Genomic DNA, 18,921 nt, shown 5'->3' with positions numbered 1-18,921 from the left:
GCCCAAACCTCGGGCCCTGCCTGCCAAGCCAGCCCTGCCTGCCAAGCCCAGCCTGCTGGTGCCTGTTGGGCCCCGGCCCCCCCGGGGTCCCCTGGCTGAGTTGCCTTCTGCCCGGAAGATGAACATGCTTGCAGGACCCCAGCCCTACGGTGGCAGCAAGCGTCCCCTTCCCTTTGCACCCAGGCCTACTCCTGAGGCCTCCACTGGAGGAGAAGCCACTCGAGAGACTGGGAAAGAGGAGGCCGGGAAAGAAGAGATGCCCCCTTTGACACCCCCAGCTCGATGTGCTGCCCCTGGAGGCGTGCGGAAGGCCCCTGCCCCCTTCCGTCCAGCCTCCGAGCGCTTTGCAGCCGCCACGGTGGAGGAGATCCTGGCCAAGATGGAGCAGCCTCGGAAGGAAGTCCCCGCCAGTCCCGATCGCCTCTGGGGCTCCCGCCTCACCTTTAACCACGACGGCAGCTCAAGATACGGCCCCAGGACATATGGCGTGGCCACCGGGCCCAGGGATGAGGACAGTGGGACCCTGTCCAGGGGATGGTCCCAGGAGGGGCCAGCCAAGCCTCCCAGCAGCCGCCAGGAAATGCGTAGCAAGACCCCTGAGGAGAGGTGAGGGGCCTGAGGCAGCCCGGACGACAAAGGGGTGGCCTTATCTGGGGCTGAGGACAAGGGGGTGGCTTTATTGGGACTGTGACTGTCATGGTTAGGTTCGATTGGGGTTCGTGTGCTATGAGCGAAGGCAGACCTTGGTCTAAGTCACAGAGCTCTCTGGTAGATGGAGTCAGCGCTCCTATGTTCTTTTACAGAGCTGACGTGTATCGATGCTAAAATTCAAACGTGCTGTGTGGAAGTTTATTTTTAGGTCTTTTTAGCCCAAGAGTTGAGTTTGCTGCATGTAATTGACAGCGATGCAGTTTAGGGAAGAGAATATTAGATCCGTTGCAGAGATGCAGAAACTGAGGTCCTAAATGACTTCCCGTGGTTCCTCAGCAAGTAAGAGACAGAGCTAGAATTTGAATTCAGGTCTCTTTGACTCCAAAGCGTGTTCTCTAGTGCTAGCTCCTGTCGAGGGTGGGCAGCATGCAGGTGCTGGTGTGTGTGTGTGTGGTTGTGGGGGGGGGTCGGGGGGGCAATATGGATAGGATGGCAGGGTGCAGACGGCCCATGAGGAGGAGTCTGGTAGAACAGCTAAGGCCGAGCATGCCTTGATGCCAGTCTGGCCAATGTGTGTGCAGAGGTCACGGCCAAGTTGGAGACTGTGGCCCATGCAATACTTCTCTGGGGTTAGTGCCAGTGTCAAGGAAGGCTGGCCAGGAGATGCCCCTGGGAGTGGTGGGCACAAGCTCCCTGCCCCCTCCTGCTGCTGTGAAGGGCAGGGCTCCTGCAGAGTGGGCTGAGCCCCAAGCTGAAGGCCCCTGCCCTACTCTGCCCGAGAGCCTTACCCTGCTCTCACCTCAACGTACCTGGAGGGCAGGGGCCCTAGTCCAACCTTCTTTGTCCCAGGCCTCTAGGACGTCACACCCTGCCCAGGCCCGTCTGCTCTCAGGCTTCCTCCCCTTCCTTGCTCTATGCAGAACTTAGGAGGAACAACTTCAACTTTGGAAAATCACTCTTCCCCCTCACGCTCCCCCTGCAATCCTTCAAGAAGTATTGGCAGGGCAGCCGGGACCAGCTGCGCTCTCCCTGGCCGGAGGAGAACATTAACCCCTTATGGGCTAGGGGAAGGAGGAGTTAGCTTTTGGGAAACCACTGAGGGGTCTGGGCATGCAGTGGGCCTCTCCTCCGGGAGTGGGGGGCATTTAACCCTCGATGTGCAGGTAGGGAACGGGCACTGTCTCATGGGGCTCTTTCTCTACGGAAACTGCACTGTTCTCTGTCCCAAGTGATTCTAGGTGGGGCTCGGTAGTAGATGCCTGTGGGGGGGTTGACTTTGGGGGCTACTGAAGTCACTTAGGCAGACTCCATCCGCTTTCCCCGCTCCATTCTGTGCCTCTACTTCCTGTCTTGCTCCCTCACAGGAACGCCTCTTTGGACCTGGCCTTCAACGGGGACCTGGCTCAGCCAGCCAGCTCGGACCCACCTGCCGATGTGAGTTAGTCTCCTGTTATGAATCAGCATCCTAGTGTTTTAGAGCTGGAGGGGTTATCTGAGATTGTTTGTGTCACCATCTCCTTGTAGTTTGAATGGGGCAACTGAGGCCTGAGGAGGGGGTGGCTTGCCCCAGGTCTGACCCCAAGACTCTCATTTCTGGACTCTCAGGCCATTGTTTTCAGTCCCCGAGGTGGTTAAGGGCGGTTCAGGCTGCGAAACTACTCGTTACAGGCAGTAATTGTAATATTTATAACAAGCACCCCTGATCAGGTACCTGCGGTGTGTTGGGCATGTCCCAGGAACGGTGACTGACTTAGTCCTCATGAGAACTCTGGCTCCTGGGCCCTCCTGGACCCATGCGAGGTGTGAGGATGCCAGGGCTCACAAAGGTTTGGCACCCAGGGGCTGGAGCAGGAGCTGAGGTGCCCGATTCCAGTGTTCTCCCTGGTTGGGCTGCCTTCTCGGGGTTCAGATGAGGACAGCGGGACCCTCTGGACAGGGGATGGTCTCAGGAGGGGCCAGCAGGAGGGGCCAGGAAGAGCACAGCCACACCCCTGAGGGGAGGGGAGGGCTGGGAGGCAGCCTGGAGGACAAGGGGGTCAGAAGAGGGTGTATCCTATTTCCTCCCCACGACTCCCCACTGTGTGCTCAGGGGGATGGTCAGCCCGCTTTCCTGATGCCCCTTCTTGCTCATAGAGTCCTTCTAGCCAAAGGCTCTCCCGTCTCCCCCCGATGAAGACCTGACCACATTCCCCTGTCCATCCAACAAATACTTACTGAGCCCTTACTGTGAGTCGGGTGCTGGGGACACCGCAGATGGCAAAGGGCACAGCGTCCTGCGCTCAGGGAGCTCACCGAGTGCAGGGAGGCGGCACCCACACAGGCGCAGACTGCAGGGTGTGGGACAAGCGCGGGAGTCCTGTCGAGGAAGGGCGCTCTGGGCTGAAGGTGAGGGCAGAGGCCTTGCTGCGAAGGTGAGGGAGTGAGTTGCAGGGGTGTTTGGGGGAACTACATTCTGGGCAGAGGGAAGTAAGGGCAAGAGACTTAGTATCTTCCTGGCCAGGAAGCCTGGATCACAGTGAGAGAGAGGGGGTTGCAGGCTAGTGCGGTCCCATGGTTGCCGGGTTGGATTGTGTGGAACCTCACAGGGCACTGGAAGGACTTGGCCTTGAGTGAGGGGAGGAAGCCATTGAGGGGTTTGGAGGAGAGCAGTGACCTGGCGCTGGCTTGGTTGTGAGGAGTCGGCTTGGTTACAGGGAGCCAAGAAGGGCAGCAGAGGCCAGCTGGGGCATCATCCGGGTGGGAGACAATGGTGGCTGGACCCTGGAGGTCGGCTCTGGAAGGGGTGTAAAGGTGAGGTAGGCAGGGTGTGCAGGTAGATGGATAGGAGAGCAAGCCAGTGCAGAATCACAGAGGACAGCTGGGCTTTTGGCCCGTGCAGTAGAAGGGTGAGGTTACCGTCACTGAGATGGGCACGTGGAAGGGCGAAGCAGGATTAGGGGGTGTGAGTTTGCTTCTAGATTTGCTGAGTGTGAGATGCCTCGTAGACCCCCCCCCAGTGGAAATATTGAGGGAGCAGCTGGATAGTTGTCAGTGTACAACGTGGCCGTTAAGATGGGCAGGTCACCAGGGGGGTTAAGGTCACCAGAGGAGCCGAGAGGTACAGGAGGGCAGGGGGCCCAGGCCCCATGTGTAGCAGGGGAGATCGGGAGGAGATCGGCGAGGCTGGAGGGCCAGAGGCCACCCAGAGCTAGCAGCCAGCTTTGGGGCTGGAGGAGGTCATGACCCACTGTCAGATGCTGCTGCCAGGTCAAGGCGGGTGAGCCCTGGGAATGGGTTTCAGCTACAGGGAGGTCATTGGTGAGCTCGACAGTAGCATTAGCTGGCCGGGTGAAGGGAGAAGCCTGTCTGGAGGGGCTTCAGGAGAGAACGGGACGAGAACTCCATGGACAGATAGTGAGCGTAGGCAATGCATTCCAGAAACTGGGTGGTAAGCTTTAGAGAGACGTGAGGTCAAGAGGTGTGTTTTTTTTTTGTTTTTTTAAAGACAGATGACACAAGAGCAGTTTGTGCATTTGATGGAAATGAGCCCGTAGAGAAGGAAAAATCAATGGTGCAGGAGAGAGCCAGCTCTGAGTGAGGACTGCTCACAAGCATAGGAGGGGAGCACGGTACTTGGACTCACACGCAGGCGGTGGGGTGGGCGGGCTGGTGGCTGATGGGGGTTGCGGGGGCGGCAGGTGGTGTTGGGGTTTGAGAACAGCAGACGCAGAAGCATCGCCTGGGAATGTAGGCACGTGAGGGGGAGTGTTGGGGGACAGCCGGGTGCTCGAGGCCCGCTTGAGGTCCTGGAGGTTTGAGAGCTGCTCAGGTGGTTTCCTGTCCTGCAGCCACGTCCAGCCTGAGACACGGCTGCGGGGAGGTGGAGAGCTGGGTGCAAGCTTTGTGTGGAGGTTGGTGGGGGAATTGTGGGAAGAAGCAACTTGAATGCCACCAAGAAGTGAGGGCAGGAGGGGAACAGGGACCGGGAGAAGGAGGCGGGGTTAGTGGACGCTGCTTCCCAGGGGCGGAGGCGTTGAAGGATCAGCGAGTGGAAAGAGGTAGCAGGATGCATAGGAGGTAGGAGTGGGGAGCGGGCACTTGGAGTAATTCTAGAGGGGCTGCAGTTACCGGTGAGGATGAGGAGCGGGATGGAGTCCAGCTGGAGTATGTCACAGAGTATGACCCGGGAGGGGTAGCTCACAAAGTGATCGTGCAGGAAGAGGTCCAGGAATGGAGAACCAGGATGCGGGGGCCTCTGTAGGAGCTTGGACAGGAAGGGTTGCGGGTGGTGTAGTTTAGGGCGTGCGGTTGAACGCTGCAGGTTTTTTTTTGCTTGTTTGTTTTTTTATTTCTAGGAGAGAGAGAGACAGCGTGAGCAGGGGAGGGTCAGAGAGAGAGGGAGTCACAGACTGAAACAGGCTCCAGGCTCTGAGCTGGCAGTCAGCACATAGCCCGACGCGGGGCTCGAACCCACGAACCGCGAGATCATGACCTAAGCGAAAGTCGGACGCCCAACCGACTAAGCCACCCAGGCGCCCCTGAACGCTGCAGTTTTGTAGGGAGGATGGAGGCAAAGGAAGGGGCCTTGAGAAGCAAGCAGGACCTTCTTTCTTCCAGACCGAGTGGGCAATGATGCAGGAGAAACTGCCCCGTTGGGGAGCGTGGCAGGGGAAGTGTGACCCGTGGGGAGGGCAAAGGTCAAAAGGACCACGGCTTCCTTCATTGTCTGGGGACAGGCCAAGTGTTGCAGTGGAATGCCAGGATGCCAGGCACGTGGTACCCCCTCTGCCCCTTCCTCCTCCCCCGGACCCCTATCCCACAGTATCTATTTTTTTTGTAAGTCCTCTCCCGAGAGGTCCTGTCTCTGCACAGATCTGATTTAATCCTCACCTAACTTTGAGATGGATGTTGTTGCCCTTAGCCCCATGTACAGATGGGAAAGCAGAGGCTCGGAGATACCAAGTGACCACCATGTGGGGGGCATACAGTTTATAGGAGGCAGTGCCGATGACTCCAAGCCATGTCCCTGGGTGCCTTTTGCCTGGATCAGGAGGCAGCACCTGCCTGCTTCCTCGGGTAATGCCAGGACAGTGCTGGGACGTGTGGATGCACAGACCGGGGTGGGGAGCGCCACACCTCCCCTGGCCACTCCCGTGGGTGGCCTGGCTCCACACTGGGCTTAGCGACCTGCTCTGAGGCAGCACCCCGCCCGCCCAGGGGACAGATTCCTCATTTTCCTTCTCCGTTTGTCAAGCTGGGCTCTTGATACCTGCACCATTGACTCTTACAGCCTTGAGGGAGCTCTGGGCAGGTGCGTGGGAGGGAGGATCTGAACCACTTGAGGTGGCATGAGTGAGGCTAGGTGCATTTCCTGGGGACAGGGCCTGGCGTGGGGTCTGTGAACCCTAAAAAGTGTAAGATGCCCCCACGTAATTCTCGGGGCTTCTCTTAGCTGCCCCGAGAGGCCTTTATTCTGAGTTCCTGTCTCCTCCTCTGGTCTGTGGAGTTGAGTGTGAGGACGGCTGACCTGGGGTCTATGTGGGAAGGGAGTAATGGCTCTTGACCTTTCTCTCGCAGGTCTCCAAGCCCTGGGGCCCCATGAGTCCAGGCTCCACCTCGGAGAATGGAGGCTTCACCAGCTCAAGCCTCCCAACTGAAGTCTCAGGCCCAGCCCCTGGGTCTCCTCAATGTCCTTCACCTGCTGAGGGGTCTCCCCGCCTTCCCTCACCCGCTGAGGGGTCTCCCCGCCTTCCCTCACCCGCTGAGGGGTCTCCCCGACTTTCCTCACCAGCTAAGGGGACTCCCCTACTTCCATCACCCACTGAGGGGTCTCCCCAATGTCCCTCACTTGCTGAGAGCTCTGCCCACCACTCTCAGCTTCCAGAAGCCCAGAGTCCTGCAGTTTCTGGGCCCTCTCCCTGCCCCACTGTGACCCCAGCAGCCCCAACTGTAGTCCTGCCTGATGAGAGTCAGAGCTCTGGCTGCTCCCCGAGCGTAGTAGGGCTCCCTGCTGTGGCAGCCCCAGAGGCCCCTGCGCCCAGCAGCCCGGCCCTTGAGAAGGTGTCAGGGCCCCCCAGCCTGGAGCAGCCCCCCGCTACCTCTGCCCAGCCCCTGCCTGAGGTGGGTGAGTTTTCAGATCTTCCTCGGACGTTTCCATCTGGGGACGTGGTGGCCAAGGGTGATGTAGATCTCCGTCCCGTCAGCCTGGCTCAGCGCCGATTTTCTGAGGGGGTGCTCCGGCCGCCTGGCCAAGACCAGGAGAAACTGGGGGGCTCGCTGGCTGCCCTGCCCCAAACCCAAGGGAGCCAGTCTGCCTTGGATCGTCCCTTTGGGAGTGGGACGGAGTCCAACTGGAGCTTGTCACAGTCCTTTGAGTGGACCTTTCCCACACGGCCTTCGAGTCTGGGGGTGTGGCGGCTGGACTCCCCGCCTCCCTCCCCCATCACTGAAGCCACCGAGGCCGCCGAGGCCGCCGAGGCTGGTGACTGGGCTGCGTCCAGCAAAGAGAAAGGAGCGTCCCCGCAGGGGCGAGGGGCCCAGCCCACTCCAGAGGGGCCGGGGGTTCCTGGTTCCTGGGTGCCGGTGGATGATCCGGCCATCTCCCCAGCCCAGAAGGGGGAGGGGGAGAGCCAGCCCCAGTCCCCAGTTGTTCCCCTCAAGCCCTTGTCAACACCGGGGGGCCCAGCTGGAGTGGCCTTGCTGCAGGCAGAGGAGAGATATGAGGAGCAGGCGCCTGTGGCTGGACAGGAGTCCCTGCCCCCTCTGGCCACCGGGGAGGCTGCTCTGCCCATTCTGGAGCCTGTCCTGGGTCAGCAGCAGCCAGCACCCCCCGACCAGCCCTGTGTCCTCTTCGCTGACACCCCGGACCCCCGGCAGGCATTGCCTGCTGAGGAGGAGGCCGTCACCCTGGTGCAGGCCGAGGCCACCCAACCCAGGACAGAAGCTCAAGATCCCTGTCGTGCATCCCCCGAGCCCGCAGGCCCTGAGAGCAGCTCCCGCTGGCTGGACGACCTCCTGGCCTCGCCACCACCTGGTGCTGGCAGTGCGAGGCGGGGAGGCGGCCCTGAGCTGAAGGACACACAGACCCCAAGTGCCTGCTCTGAGGTGAGGACAGGGGCAGGGAAGGCTGGGGGCCTCGGGGGATGGAAGCCAGGGCTCGGTGTCCAGGGCTTGGAATGCGGCCGTGAGCGGGGCACCTGCGGGCGTGCTCATCGAGGCTGGGCGTTCTGGCAGAGCTGACACAGAGGAGAGTATGGGATTGGGTCCTCAGCTTTAGGGTCAGTTCATATCCAAGTCCAGCTGCTGCCAGCTGAGTCATCTTGCTGACCTCTGAACTTCAGAAACCTTTCAGCATAAGAATATGTGCCTCCTAGGGCGGTAGTACAGGCAAGAGGAGATGTGGAAAGTGCTCAGTGCAATGCTTGCCCTACACTGAGCGTTCAGAGTGCCTCTTTGGATGGTATTCTGGAAGGCAACGTAGTGCAGAGCTTGGGCTCTGGATCCAAACCTCCTGGGTTCTCTGCTGTTGGCCCAGATGTGACCTTGAACAAGTTACTTTTCTGTGCCTCGGTTTCCATGTCTGTAAAATGGGGTAACAACGATGAACTCTCTCTCCCAGTGTGATGGCAAAGATTCAGTAAGTTGTAATACCTGTAAAGGACTAAGAATAGCACCTGGCCTCGCCAAGTGTGTTTACTAGGTGTTGGCTTTATGACCGATGTTACCCTTGAGCTCAAGACTTGCCTTGTAGATAGGAAGCCCGGGGCCCAGAGAAGGCAGAACCTTGTGCAAGGTTACCCAGCAAGTTGGTGGCCGGGCCCTGATCAGAGCGCTAGTCCCCTGGCCAGCGCCCTTTCTCCTACCAGGCTGCCTCTGAATTTAAGGGCTGGGGTCCAGGTGGCTTTTGAATGTATTTTTAGAGGCCAGCCTGAGCTGGTAGGGGTGAGGCTAGAAGGAAAGGAGGAGCCAGGGGGCCTCTGGAGGTAGGGGTGGAGGAGTGGAGGAGGAGGAGGAGGAGCAGGAAGGAGTTAAGAGCAAGCTGGCTCCCGGTAGGTAGGTGTGTCTGTCCCGGGCGCTGGGTGACTCAACTGGCTCCTGGGCGGGGCTGCCCGAGCTGCAGCTGCCGTGGAGGGAGCGGGGCCAGGGCGAGCGGGAGCCAGAGTCGTTGGACAGGTCCGGGCGAGGGGAGCGGCCCAGCCCGGTGCCTGCACTCAGATCGGCCGCACCCAGCAGCCTGGGGCGGGCTTGGGGGGCAGGGGCCATGGCCCGGCTCGGGGACCAGGAACCCAGCGTGTCTGTCTTGGAGAGGCTGTTAGCCAACGCAGCGCTACGGGATGAGGCTGGCCGGCTCCGCAACCCCCCAGAGCCCAGGGCTGACCTGCCTGAAGGAGTGAGTCAGGGAGTACGGGGTGGTGGGGGGCGGTGCAAGGGGCCGTGGGCTGGCTCTTTCTTCTGTGCCAGCGCCGCCTGTCCCTCCCGTCTCCTCCAGGGACCAGGCAAGGGCTATGAGGTCTTCCTGGGAGGGGCCAGGCAGAAGGGTGCTTTCCTTAGGGAAGAAGGGGCTGGGAACTTACTGGGGTGAGTAGGGCCAGGGCTCTCCACTTGGAAAGGAGGCAGTGGAGGGGCTTAGGAGCTTTGAGTCTTGACCACCCTTCATGGAAACTGTACTCCCTCCACATCCCTGTAAAGACCCCTGTGCCGGGCAGCCTTCCTCTTGGCACTGAGCCAAGTGTTACCCAAGGGCCTGTAAACATGACCCTGGGATCATTGATCTGAGTGTCCATGCTGAGTGCCCCTTGCATGCCAGCCGCCCGTGCTGAGCTTTGGCTTGAAATGATCTTGCTTCATTCTCCCAAACCACCCCAGGCAGTAGGAATTCTTCCCATGTAAGGGTGAGGGCCCCAGAGACCCAGAATGGTTAAGTGATTGGCTCAAGGTTGCACAGCTGGGATCTAAACCCAGTGTTGCTGTTGCTAAAGTGGCTCTCTCAGGACCGGAGGAGGTAGTGCTGGTTCTCATTCTGGGCTCCCACCCTGATTGACTCTAAGCATTGTTTCTTTGTGTCTCTCTCTTTTCCTGATTCCTAGGGACTCCTTGGCTGGGCCCAGAAAGATCTGCAGAGTGAATTTGGGATTAGAGCGGACCCCTGTCCCAGCAGTTTTCGTCCTTGCAGCTGGTCTCAGGACGCTTCTCAGGACTATGGCCTTGGTGGTGCAAGCCCTAGAGGGGACGCAGGCCTTGGCGAGGGGGACTGGACCAGCAAGCGCGGGCAAGCAGCTGGGGAAGGGAGCTCCCGGGAGTGGGCCAGCGGGTGTGGCATCGGCCAGGAGGAGGTCAGGGCTGCCGGCCAGGACGGGAGTGGAGTGCCCCAGGACTGGGGGATTGGAAAGCCAGCCCAGCCTGGCCCTCCGCAAAGCCAGGAGGCAGATGTTCAGGACTGGGAGTTCAGGAAGAGGGATTCCCAGGGCACCTACTCCAGCCGGGATGCGGAGCTCCAAGACCAGGAGTTTGGGAAGAGAGATTCGCTGGGTACTTACAGCAGTCGGGACGTAAGCTGCCTTCAGGACTGGGAGTTTGGGAAGAGAGACTCACTGGGTGCTTATGCCAGCCGGGATGCAGACGAGCAGAGCCAGAAATTTGGGGAGAAGGACCACCTGGCAGACGGGCAGGACCAGGAGTTTGGGAAGAGAGAGTCTTCACTCAGCACCTATGGTAGCCGGGGCGTGGAGTCGCCAGATCAGGATTTTGGGAAGAGCGCCTGGACGAGGGACTATAGTGGCAGCGGTAGCTGCTCGGCCCCTGGGCCCCAGGACAGAGGCTTTGGAGGTAGAGCCCTGAGCGCCGGCTTCAGCCCTGAGGAAGCCCAACAGCAGGACGAGGAATTTGAGAAGAAGCTTCCAAGTGGCGGAGACGGTATGGGCCAGACCAGCAGGGCTGCAAGCCCACCTGAAGAGAGAGAATCGGGGGGCTTGTTCGGCCCCAGAACGCCCCAGCCCCAGGATGGGCCACTGGGACCGAGAGACCAGAGCAGCTGGCACGGCGGCCCTTCTGGCCAGGACGCCGGAGGGCTGCAGGGGAGGCAGCAGCCAGGGGGCCAGAACCCGGGGGACGCTGGCCCCGAAGACAGGGAGGTGGGCCTACGGGGCTGGGCGGGCGACTTCAGCCTTGGAGTCGTGCCCCAGCCGGAGGCTGCCTTCAGCTCTGGGCAGCCAGATTGGCGAGGTGACTTCTGCGCAGAGGCTGCCGAGAGGGGCCATCAGTTTGGCATCATCGGTGATGATCGGGCAGGTGGTGGTGGCCTGAGCCCATCTGGCCAGATGGCAAGTGGCCCCTTTGTACCTCGAGAGCAGACCCCGACCGGGCCTATGGACTGGACCGACCAGCTGGGCCTCAGGAACTTGGAGGTATCCAGCTGTGTGGCTTCTGGGGGCCCGAGCGGGGCCAGGCAGGAAGCCGTGGGACACATGGGCTGGTCAGAGGAGCTGGGCCTGAGAGACGTGGACCTGGCCAGCCGTTTGGAGGCTGGGGGGTCTGAGGAGCCCAGGGGCGTTGGGGTCGGGGAGAAGGACTGGACCTCCGATGTGGGCTTGAGGAACAGGGATCTGGCTGGTGTCGGGGATGTGGGGGCCCGCAGCCAGGCCAGAGAGAGCGGCGTGGGGCAGACCGACTGGTCAGGTGTGGAGGCTGGAGAGTTCCTTAAACCCAGGGAGCGTGGGGTGGGACAGGCAGACTGGATGCCAGACCTTGGGCTGAGGAGCATGGCCCCGGGGGCAGGCTGCAGCCCCAGAGAGCTCGGGGCGGGCCAGGTAGACTGGGGCAGTGGTCTGGGCCTGAAGAATTTGGAGGCGCCATGTGACCTAGAGTTTGGAGGTTCTCGGGACTCACGGGGATGTGGAGTGGGCCGGATGGACTGGACCCAGGACTTGGGACTCCGGGATGCGGAGCTCTCGGGGGCCCTGAGTGAAGCCAGGGAGCACGGGGTAGGAGAGGTCAGCCAGTGCCCAGAGCTAGGGCTGAGGGACAATGGTGTCTCATCCCTGGGCCTGGAGCCCAGAGAGCTGGGACCTGGTGGGCCCAGTGGGCCAGGGACCCAGGCTGAAGACCACTCCCCACTTTCGCCGGAGAGCGGCCCTGAAGAACCCGGGATGGAGACGGGAGAAGCCTCTGACTTTGGAACCAGGTAAGGGAGCCCCATGTGTGTGTGGGAGGGAAGGTGTGGCAGCTGTGTGAGACCCAGCAACCTTTTTGGAGGAGGGAAGATCCCGCTTTCCCTGAGGACTTTTAGGGTTTGGAAAACGGGGATGGTTTGGACTGTGAATTTTAAAGTTTTTAAAAAATTGAAGTGTGGCACACATACAGGTGAGTCCTTTTTTTTTTTCTTTTTGTTTTTTTGATGGTGACTGTGATGTCTGAGGTGGTGGTCATTTGCTGCCCGTGCTTTAGGCTTCCTCGGTGACTTTATATCACGACTGTCCTGGAAGACAGGGTGTGTAGTCTGTGTTTTGGTTCCATTGTTGTGCTGTTCCACAGCACCTATACCCCAGGTCTCTTGGCCCAAAGCCGCAGGTACTGTAAGGAGGATTGTGTGTGTCCCCGCAGCCTGGGCCATTGCAGGGCAGGACTGGAGTGGATGGTGGCTCTTGTTTCTTGCAGAGATTAGGTGCCTTCTTACCTGCCGTGTCTTAAGGGCCAGAAGAGCAGACGGTTTAAGAACCTCAAGGTCGTAGGGGCCTGGCTCCTGACCCCCTGATCTTGGCCTCCACGCATGGAGTTACTGAAAGGGAGCTTTCCAGAAGAACAGACTGGTCGTTGTTGACGAGCTAGCCACAGTCTGTCTTAGGGATCTTTATGTTCTTGAAACCAGCGGAGGTGATTTCACCCCTAGAAAGGGTGCTAAAAAGCCATCGCGTCTATTTCCTTAACATTTCTGTTTATTGAGATTCGGTTTTATTTATTCTCTTGACTGAGTAGGAAGTTCTACTTTTTTGAAGAAGCTGGAACTTCTCGCTGGGCAGTCGGGTGGGGGCTGTGTTGTAAGTGAAAGGGACTGATGGTAGTGGCAGGGGCCCAGGAGGGGCTGGGAAGGGTCCAGAGGGAATCGTGGGGTGTGGACGGGTTGGGAGAGGCACTGCGGCTACAGAGAAGGGAGAGAGAGAGAAAGGAAGGTGGGCAGCTCGTGGGGAGGTGATGAAGGCTGCACAGAAGGGGTAGGTGCACAGGACGGGGAGCGAGGAGGCTCCTGGGATCCAGGAGGAGTCCCTGGATGTCTCTGAGCCTTGCTTTCGAAGTTAGCCTCGGGAAGCCTTACCATTCCTAGCACCCTGTGGTCGCTCCCAGTTCCTCTTCCCCGGACTCCACTCTGCAGGGCTTGGTGCTCAACTGCACATCTTACTTCGTTGACCTTCACAGCTGCCCTAAGATGTGGAAAGGGATTTTTCTCATCTCCAACTGGTGGGACCTGTTTCTGGTCACACAGCAGGGTTTCCGTCTGATTTTGGCATTGTAAATGCTGTCCGGTGTGGTCACATTCAAGACTCTCAGATTACCAAGGAGCAGGACCACAGCCCTCCGCCTTTCCCCTCCGATCGGGTGGCTCTTGACAAGGGGAAAGCGGGCTTGTCTGGGCTAGGGAAGAGGAAGGTAGGAACAGAGGAGGAAGGAGCACTTAGCGCTCAGCTGGCTGAGCTTCAGTCTCTATCACACCTTTAAGATGCTCGGGTTTTCTGTCTGTGTCTAAAGTTTGGGGAAAGCTGTACACCCCGTGGCCATGTCGGAGACCTCGAGCGTTTGCGTACGGGCACATGGTAGCACATGAAAACAGCCGTAAGGGAACCTGTTCGCTCTTTTCTAGTGCAAGGTTTCCCAGGCTTATGTGACTCATATCCAGGGAGCCAGTGATCCGGGCACCTGACTTAGGGAAAGTCTCCCCCCTGGAAAATTGCTCTTGGAAGGAGGTTTTGGAGGCTCCCCTGGGATGTCCTGCAGGATGCGTCCGAGCAGTCCGGGTTTGCCTCCATCTGCCAGGTTTAGGTCCTGGTTCTGCCACCACCCCTGTGACCTTGGGCACATTCCTTCTCTTTCTCAGGGCCTCCCATTTCTTGTCTGTACGTTGGGAGTACTTTACTCCACGGGCTCTCAGGGTTAAGAGTTGCAGATGCATGTAAAGTGATAGGAACCTGCCTGACACGTGGGTGAACACTGGGGAAAAAAAATGCTTGCTACTTGTAATTGTATCTGGTTTGCAAATTTGGATTGCAAATTTGAGCTGTCCATAAAGTGAGGCCCTTGGGGACATTTTTGTCATCATCTCTGTGCAGGCGGGGGGTGGGGGGATGGTGCCCCTGATGGGAGGTGGTTGTTGGCTGGAATGCTGTCCAGCACAGCTGTGACAAGACCAGCATGGGGGTGAGGGGTCATGGGGAGAGCCCAGGCCCCTTCTCTGTGTCTAGGGCCACCTTTTCCTGGTGGGAGTGGCTCTCTTTGGTCCCTCCTCTCTGTGGCCTCCTGGTCATCTCCTGTCTCTCCCCGGGCCCCCAGTGGTACAGAGACCTCTTAGTCATTTTGGGATCTTCATAGAATCTGGGAGGATCCTCAGAGATTGAGGCCAGCCTCCTCATTTCATGGGTGGGGAAACTGAGGTCTAGGGGCAGCATGACATGCATGAGGTTCACAGCTGGTGATTCTGGGCCCCCTCGTGTTCCCTCAGGCCCCAGCCCCGTCGTCCTCTCTCTGGGCACTTCCCCTATCTCTCACGGGTCTGGGGCAGCCTCTGCCCATTTAGACACATCATTCTAGCTCCAGACCTAAGCCTCCTTCATTTTGGGTCTCAGAGCCTTGAATACTGGGAAGCTAATTTTTATAAAAATTTTTATTTATTTTTAATACATTTTTAAATGTCTTATTTATTTTTGAGAGACAAAGAGACAGACTGCCAGAGGGGGAGGGACAGAGAGAGAGGCAGACACAGAATCCAAAGCAGGCTCTAGGCTCTGAGCTGTCAGCACAGAGCCCGATGCGGGGCTGGACCCCTTGAACCATGAGGTCATGACCTGAGCCGAAGTCAGATGCTTTACTGACTGAGCCACCCAGGCGCCCCTGGGAAGCCGGTTTTGTGCACATCTCCCACATGTATCCCCTGGGTTTGTACCTGGAGCAGTGGTGGGGGTGGGGTGGGATAGAGTCCTGACCCTCAGGAGACCAGAGTCCAGATGGGGTGAGGGGTGTAGATGGTGCAAAATGAGCTAAGTCTTCAGGCCAGGAGCCTGTGTTGAGGATGATGATTTTTGTCAAAATTGAGTACACATTTCCAACATATTGCCAGCAGACCCAGTGAAGGATAGCTACATTTTTTAAAGTTTACTTATTTTGAGAGAGAAAGAAAAAGAGAGTAGGGGCACAGGGAGAGGGAGAGGGAGAGAGAGAATTCCTAATAGACTCTGGGTCATCAGGGCAGAGCCTGACTTGGGGTTCGAATTTGAGAACTGAGAGATCACGACCTGGGCCAAGATCAAGAGTCGGCTGCTTAATGGACTGAGCCACCCAGGCGCCCGTGTAGCTACTTTTTTAAAAAAATTTTAACGTTTATTTATTTCTGAGAGACAGAGAGAGAGAGAACACAAGCAGGGGAGGGGCAGAGAGAGAGGGAGACACAGAATCCGAAGCAGGCTCTAGGCTCTGAGCTGGCAGCCCAGAGCCCGAGGCGGGGCTCAAACTGACAAGAGTGTGAGATCATGACCTGAGCCAAAGTCAGACGCTCAACGGACTGAGCTACCGAGGCGCCCCTGGGTAGCTACTCTTAACACCCCCATTTTGCAGATGAGGAAGTTGAGGCTCAGAGTGGACAAGCGACCACAGGCGCAGTAGGGGACAAGCCCTTGTCTGTGCCAGTGGCAGCGCTTGGCACTGGCTCCTGACCCTTCTCTCCTGCTTCGCTGCCAGGGAGGAGCGAAGGTTATAGGTGTTCTGGGTGCTCAGAGGCAGGAAAGCTTCTCCTGAGATGGGGGTTCACACGGGCCAGCAGGGATGATGCACACCGCCTTCCCCGGGGCTCTTCCCACCCTCCCCTCCTCGTGACCACTCCCAGCGCCTATGGAGCTCATCCCTGCCCTCTGCCCACAGGGCTTCGAGCCAGGTCGTGCTCTGGATGTGGATGTTCCTGTCCTCACATCCACTGTTTCACATCCCCTCCACACAAGGCCTGCCCTCAGCCTTGTCTCGGCCTCACCCCCCGGGAGAGGCTGTGGGCGGGGCCTCCTCCGGCTGGGTGCTGGGTGCTGGGTGGGGTGCCTTCACAGGCCCCCTCCCTTCCAGCCTTCCTGATTTAAAGCTGCAGGGTGAGCTGGCTTTGGCCCCTATCCAGGGCTGCTCCGTTCTGCTGCCTCCTCCGCCTCCTCCCCCCTTCCTCCCCAGACCGCTTTAATTTCCATCTGTCAGCAGCTTGTGGAAGGACAGACTGACACACGTTCTCTCCTGCCCTCCCTCCTTCCGGCCACTACTGACTCACCTGCCCCACTCCCCTCCCCTCGGGAACTCTCCAGGCACTGCCCTTGCCAGCTTTCCCACACCCGCCCCCACCCTGCCCTGCGTGAGTGGTGTCCTGTGTGTGTGTGTGTGTGTGTGTGTGTGTGTGTGTGTGTTGGGGTGTGGCTTTGCTGTACGTCTGGGGGCTGGGTCCTAGATGTGCCTTGAGGGAGGGGCGTTGTGCGTGGGGTGTGTCCGTATTTCGGGGGGGTGGCAGCTGGCCCCCTCACCAGCTCCTAGTGAGTTAGTGAGCATGTGTGCTGTGCCCGTGTGTTGCTGTTGTGTGTTGAAGGAGCAGCAGGCGGAAGATGCACAAGCTGTATTGGCTAAAACGACTAGGCAAACATTTGCTTTGTCCTGCTCCTCCCAGCCGGGCCCGGGCCCAGGTGCTGGGGGCACAGTTGTGCCCGTCTTGCCCTTGCGTAGGTCACTGGTGGGAGAGAGCCCGGGGGGCTCACAGGGCTGGGGAGGGGCTGAGGCTGGGGGAGGGGAGTGAGCCAGCTCTAGCAGAGGAACCGAACTGCAGGGAGACTGAGCGGAGAGGCAGTGGGAGAGCTTTCCGGGCCTGGGAATGGCTTGTCCACACACACAGCGGCCTAGGAGGCCTGATGTGTTCTAGGAGTCCCTGGCTGTCCCCTGAGACCTGGGGCACAGGAAGGGAGGAAGTGGGGGCTGAGGGAAGAAGGAGTGGCACGGCCAGACCAGCCAGTGCCTGGCTCCAACCCAGGAGAGCGGCTGCCCCGTCAGGCGCCCCTTGGAGGGCATGTTGACGGCATCAGCAGTAGCCATGGCAGCAGTAAGATAGCTGCCCTCCATAGGGGGGGCGCTGGGTGCCAGGCACTGCGCTTTGTGCCTTGTTCCCACTTCACGCCCCAGCGACTGTACAATTAGAGGACCCCCGAGACTTTTGTAGGTGGAGGGACTCATCTGAAGCCTCAGTGGGGCGGGTTGTGTTTGTGGGTTCGAGCCCCACGTCGGGTTCTGTGCTGACAACTCAGAGCCTGGAGCCTGCTTCAGATTCTGTATCTCCCTCTCTCTCTGCCCCTCCCCTGTGCATGCTCTCTCTCCGACTCTCAAAAAATAAAACTTTAAAAAATAAAAAACAAAAACCTAAAGCCTCAGTAAGTGGCGGATGTGGGATTTGAACCTGCCAGGCTGCCCAGCTCGTCCCCTCTGTGCTGTGCTGAACGAGGCTCTGACCATGTCTTGCTCGAAGGGGGCTGGGAAAGCATGGAGAGGAGGAAGAAAGACGGGTTGGGGTAGGCGGCACAGATACTGTGAAGTGGGCTTGGGACGGAGGTGTGGCCTCATGGGTGACCTTGGCCTCCATCTGTCTCCTTTGTAGTCCTGGTGGGTGCCCGGCCCGCTCCCCGCCCTCTGGCTCCCAGGGCCTGCTGGAGGAGATGCTGGTGGCCCGCCGGGAGTCGGCAGCCTCGGGCCGCCGGGGTCCGGTGGAGGAGGAAGGAGCCACAGCAGGTGCTGACCAAGGGGGGCCCCTGGAGCCTGGCGGGGACCCTTTGCCCTCCTGGAGGCCACAGCCCGATGGTGAAGCCAGCCATACAGAAGAGGTGGACGGCACCTGGAGCCCTTCGGGGGTCGGGCAGGCCGAGCAGGGCCCGACGCGGCCCCCTCGGCGACCCCCCCAAGGTCCTCCCCCCCGATCCCCCAGTCAAGACTTCTCCTTCATTGAGGTCAGTGCCGGCCGAACCCAGGGCAGAGTTTGGGCTGTTAGGGGGCATGTGGGTGATGCAGCCAGAGCCTCGGCCCCGGGGCTGCCCTGCGCTGTGCAGAGCCCCGAGCACTGTCAGCCTGGGAGGCAGGAAGGGGGCAGCAGGTGAGTCCTGTGAACAGGGGGCTCCAGGCTGCTGGAGGGGCCAGCTGCTGGTGAGGTGTCTTGTGGGATGGGGCGGGGCCATGGGACAGCGGTGCCAGTGGTGTTGCTTTTGTCCCGAGCAGGACACCGAGGTCCTTGACAGCGCCATGTACCGGAGCCGTGCCAACCTGGGCCGCAAGCGTGGGCACCGGGCCCCGGCCATTCGGCCTGGGGGCACCCTGGGCCTGTCAGAGGCAGCGGACTCGGACGCACGCCTGTTCCAGGACTCCACAGGTGGGCCTGCGTGTCATTTGGTGGCGCCTGTGCCGTTGTCTGGGGGCCGTGCGAGGGAGGGGTGTTGTGGGTCTATGCTGAGTCCCCGCTCCGGGCCCTTGCAGAGCCACGAGCATCTCGGGTGCCATCTTCAGATGAGGAGGTGGTGGAGGAGCCTCAGAACCGCCGGACACGGATGTCCTTGGGCACCAAGGGGCTCAAGGTCAACCTCTTTCCTGGCCTGAGTCCGTCAGCCCTGAAGGTACCATCTGATCATTCAGCTAGCACATCCGGCCAGCTAGCCACCTTGCGTCCAGCCCGTCTTCTGTCTGTGTATCTGTCCGTCCATCCATCCATCCATCCATCCCTCCCCTGTCCCCTTCTTCCCATTCCTCCTGCCATCCTGCTCTCTCTGCTGGCTCCTGTGTTGTGAGCTGAGGGTGATGAGACGAAGAACAAGGCATTTGTGTCTCAAAACTTCACAGGGTGTGGGAGACACAAGCCTTGGCTTTGATTAGCTCTAGTGAAGGGAGAGGTTCAGGTGTCACTGGGGAGGTCTAGCTAAGGGGCTGGGCCCGTTCGGAGACACAGGAGTTATTTCACACAGCCACACGGTGCGGGATGGGAGAGAGTGTACTGGGGAAGGCCTCACGTAAGTATTTGATGTGAGCTTTGAGACATACATA

The 18,921-nt window shown here is 59.5% G+C and overlaps 1 protein-coding gene across 1 annotated transcript in view; it reads left to right on the top strand.

The window, feature by feature from the left end:
* The window catches only part of TNKS1BP1 (tankyrase 1 binding protein 1), a 22,450-nt gene that overhangs the window by 1,619 nt on the left and 1,910 nt on the right, over nt 1-18,921 (top strand). The window contains exons 3-9 of the mRNA XM_077748801.1: nt 8-606; nt 2,016-2,085; nt 6,208-7,734; nt 9,717-11,809; nt 17,495-17,840; nt 18,106-18,256; nt 18,361-18,497. Coding sequence (XP_077604927.1) covers nt 8-606; nt 2,016-2,085; nt 6,208-7,734; nt 9,717-11,809; nt 17,495-17,840; nt 18,106-18,256; nt 18,361-18,497 — 4,923 coding nt within the window. The remainder of the gene's footprint in view (nt 1-7; nt 607-2,015; nt 2,086-6,207; nt 7,735-9,716; nt 11,810-17,494; nt 17,841-18,105; nt 18,257-18,360; nt 18,498-18,921) is intronic.

This window comes from Crocuta crocuta, unplaced genomic scaffold (genome assembly GCF_008692635.1).
Source record: "Crocuta crocuta isolate KB4526 unplaced genomic scaffold, BGI_CrCroc_1.0 scaffold323, whole genome shotgun sequence".
Taxonomy (NCBI): Eukaryota; Metazoa; Chordata; class Mammalia; order Carnivora; family Hyaenidae; genus Crocuta; species Crocuta crocuta.
Note: the sequence above shows the minus strand (reverse complement) of the source record. Positions and strands in the feature narration are given on the sequence as shown.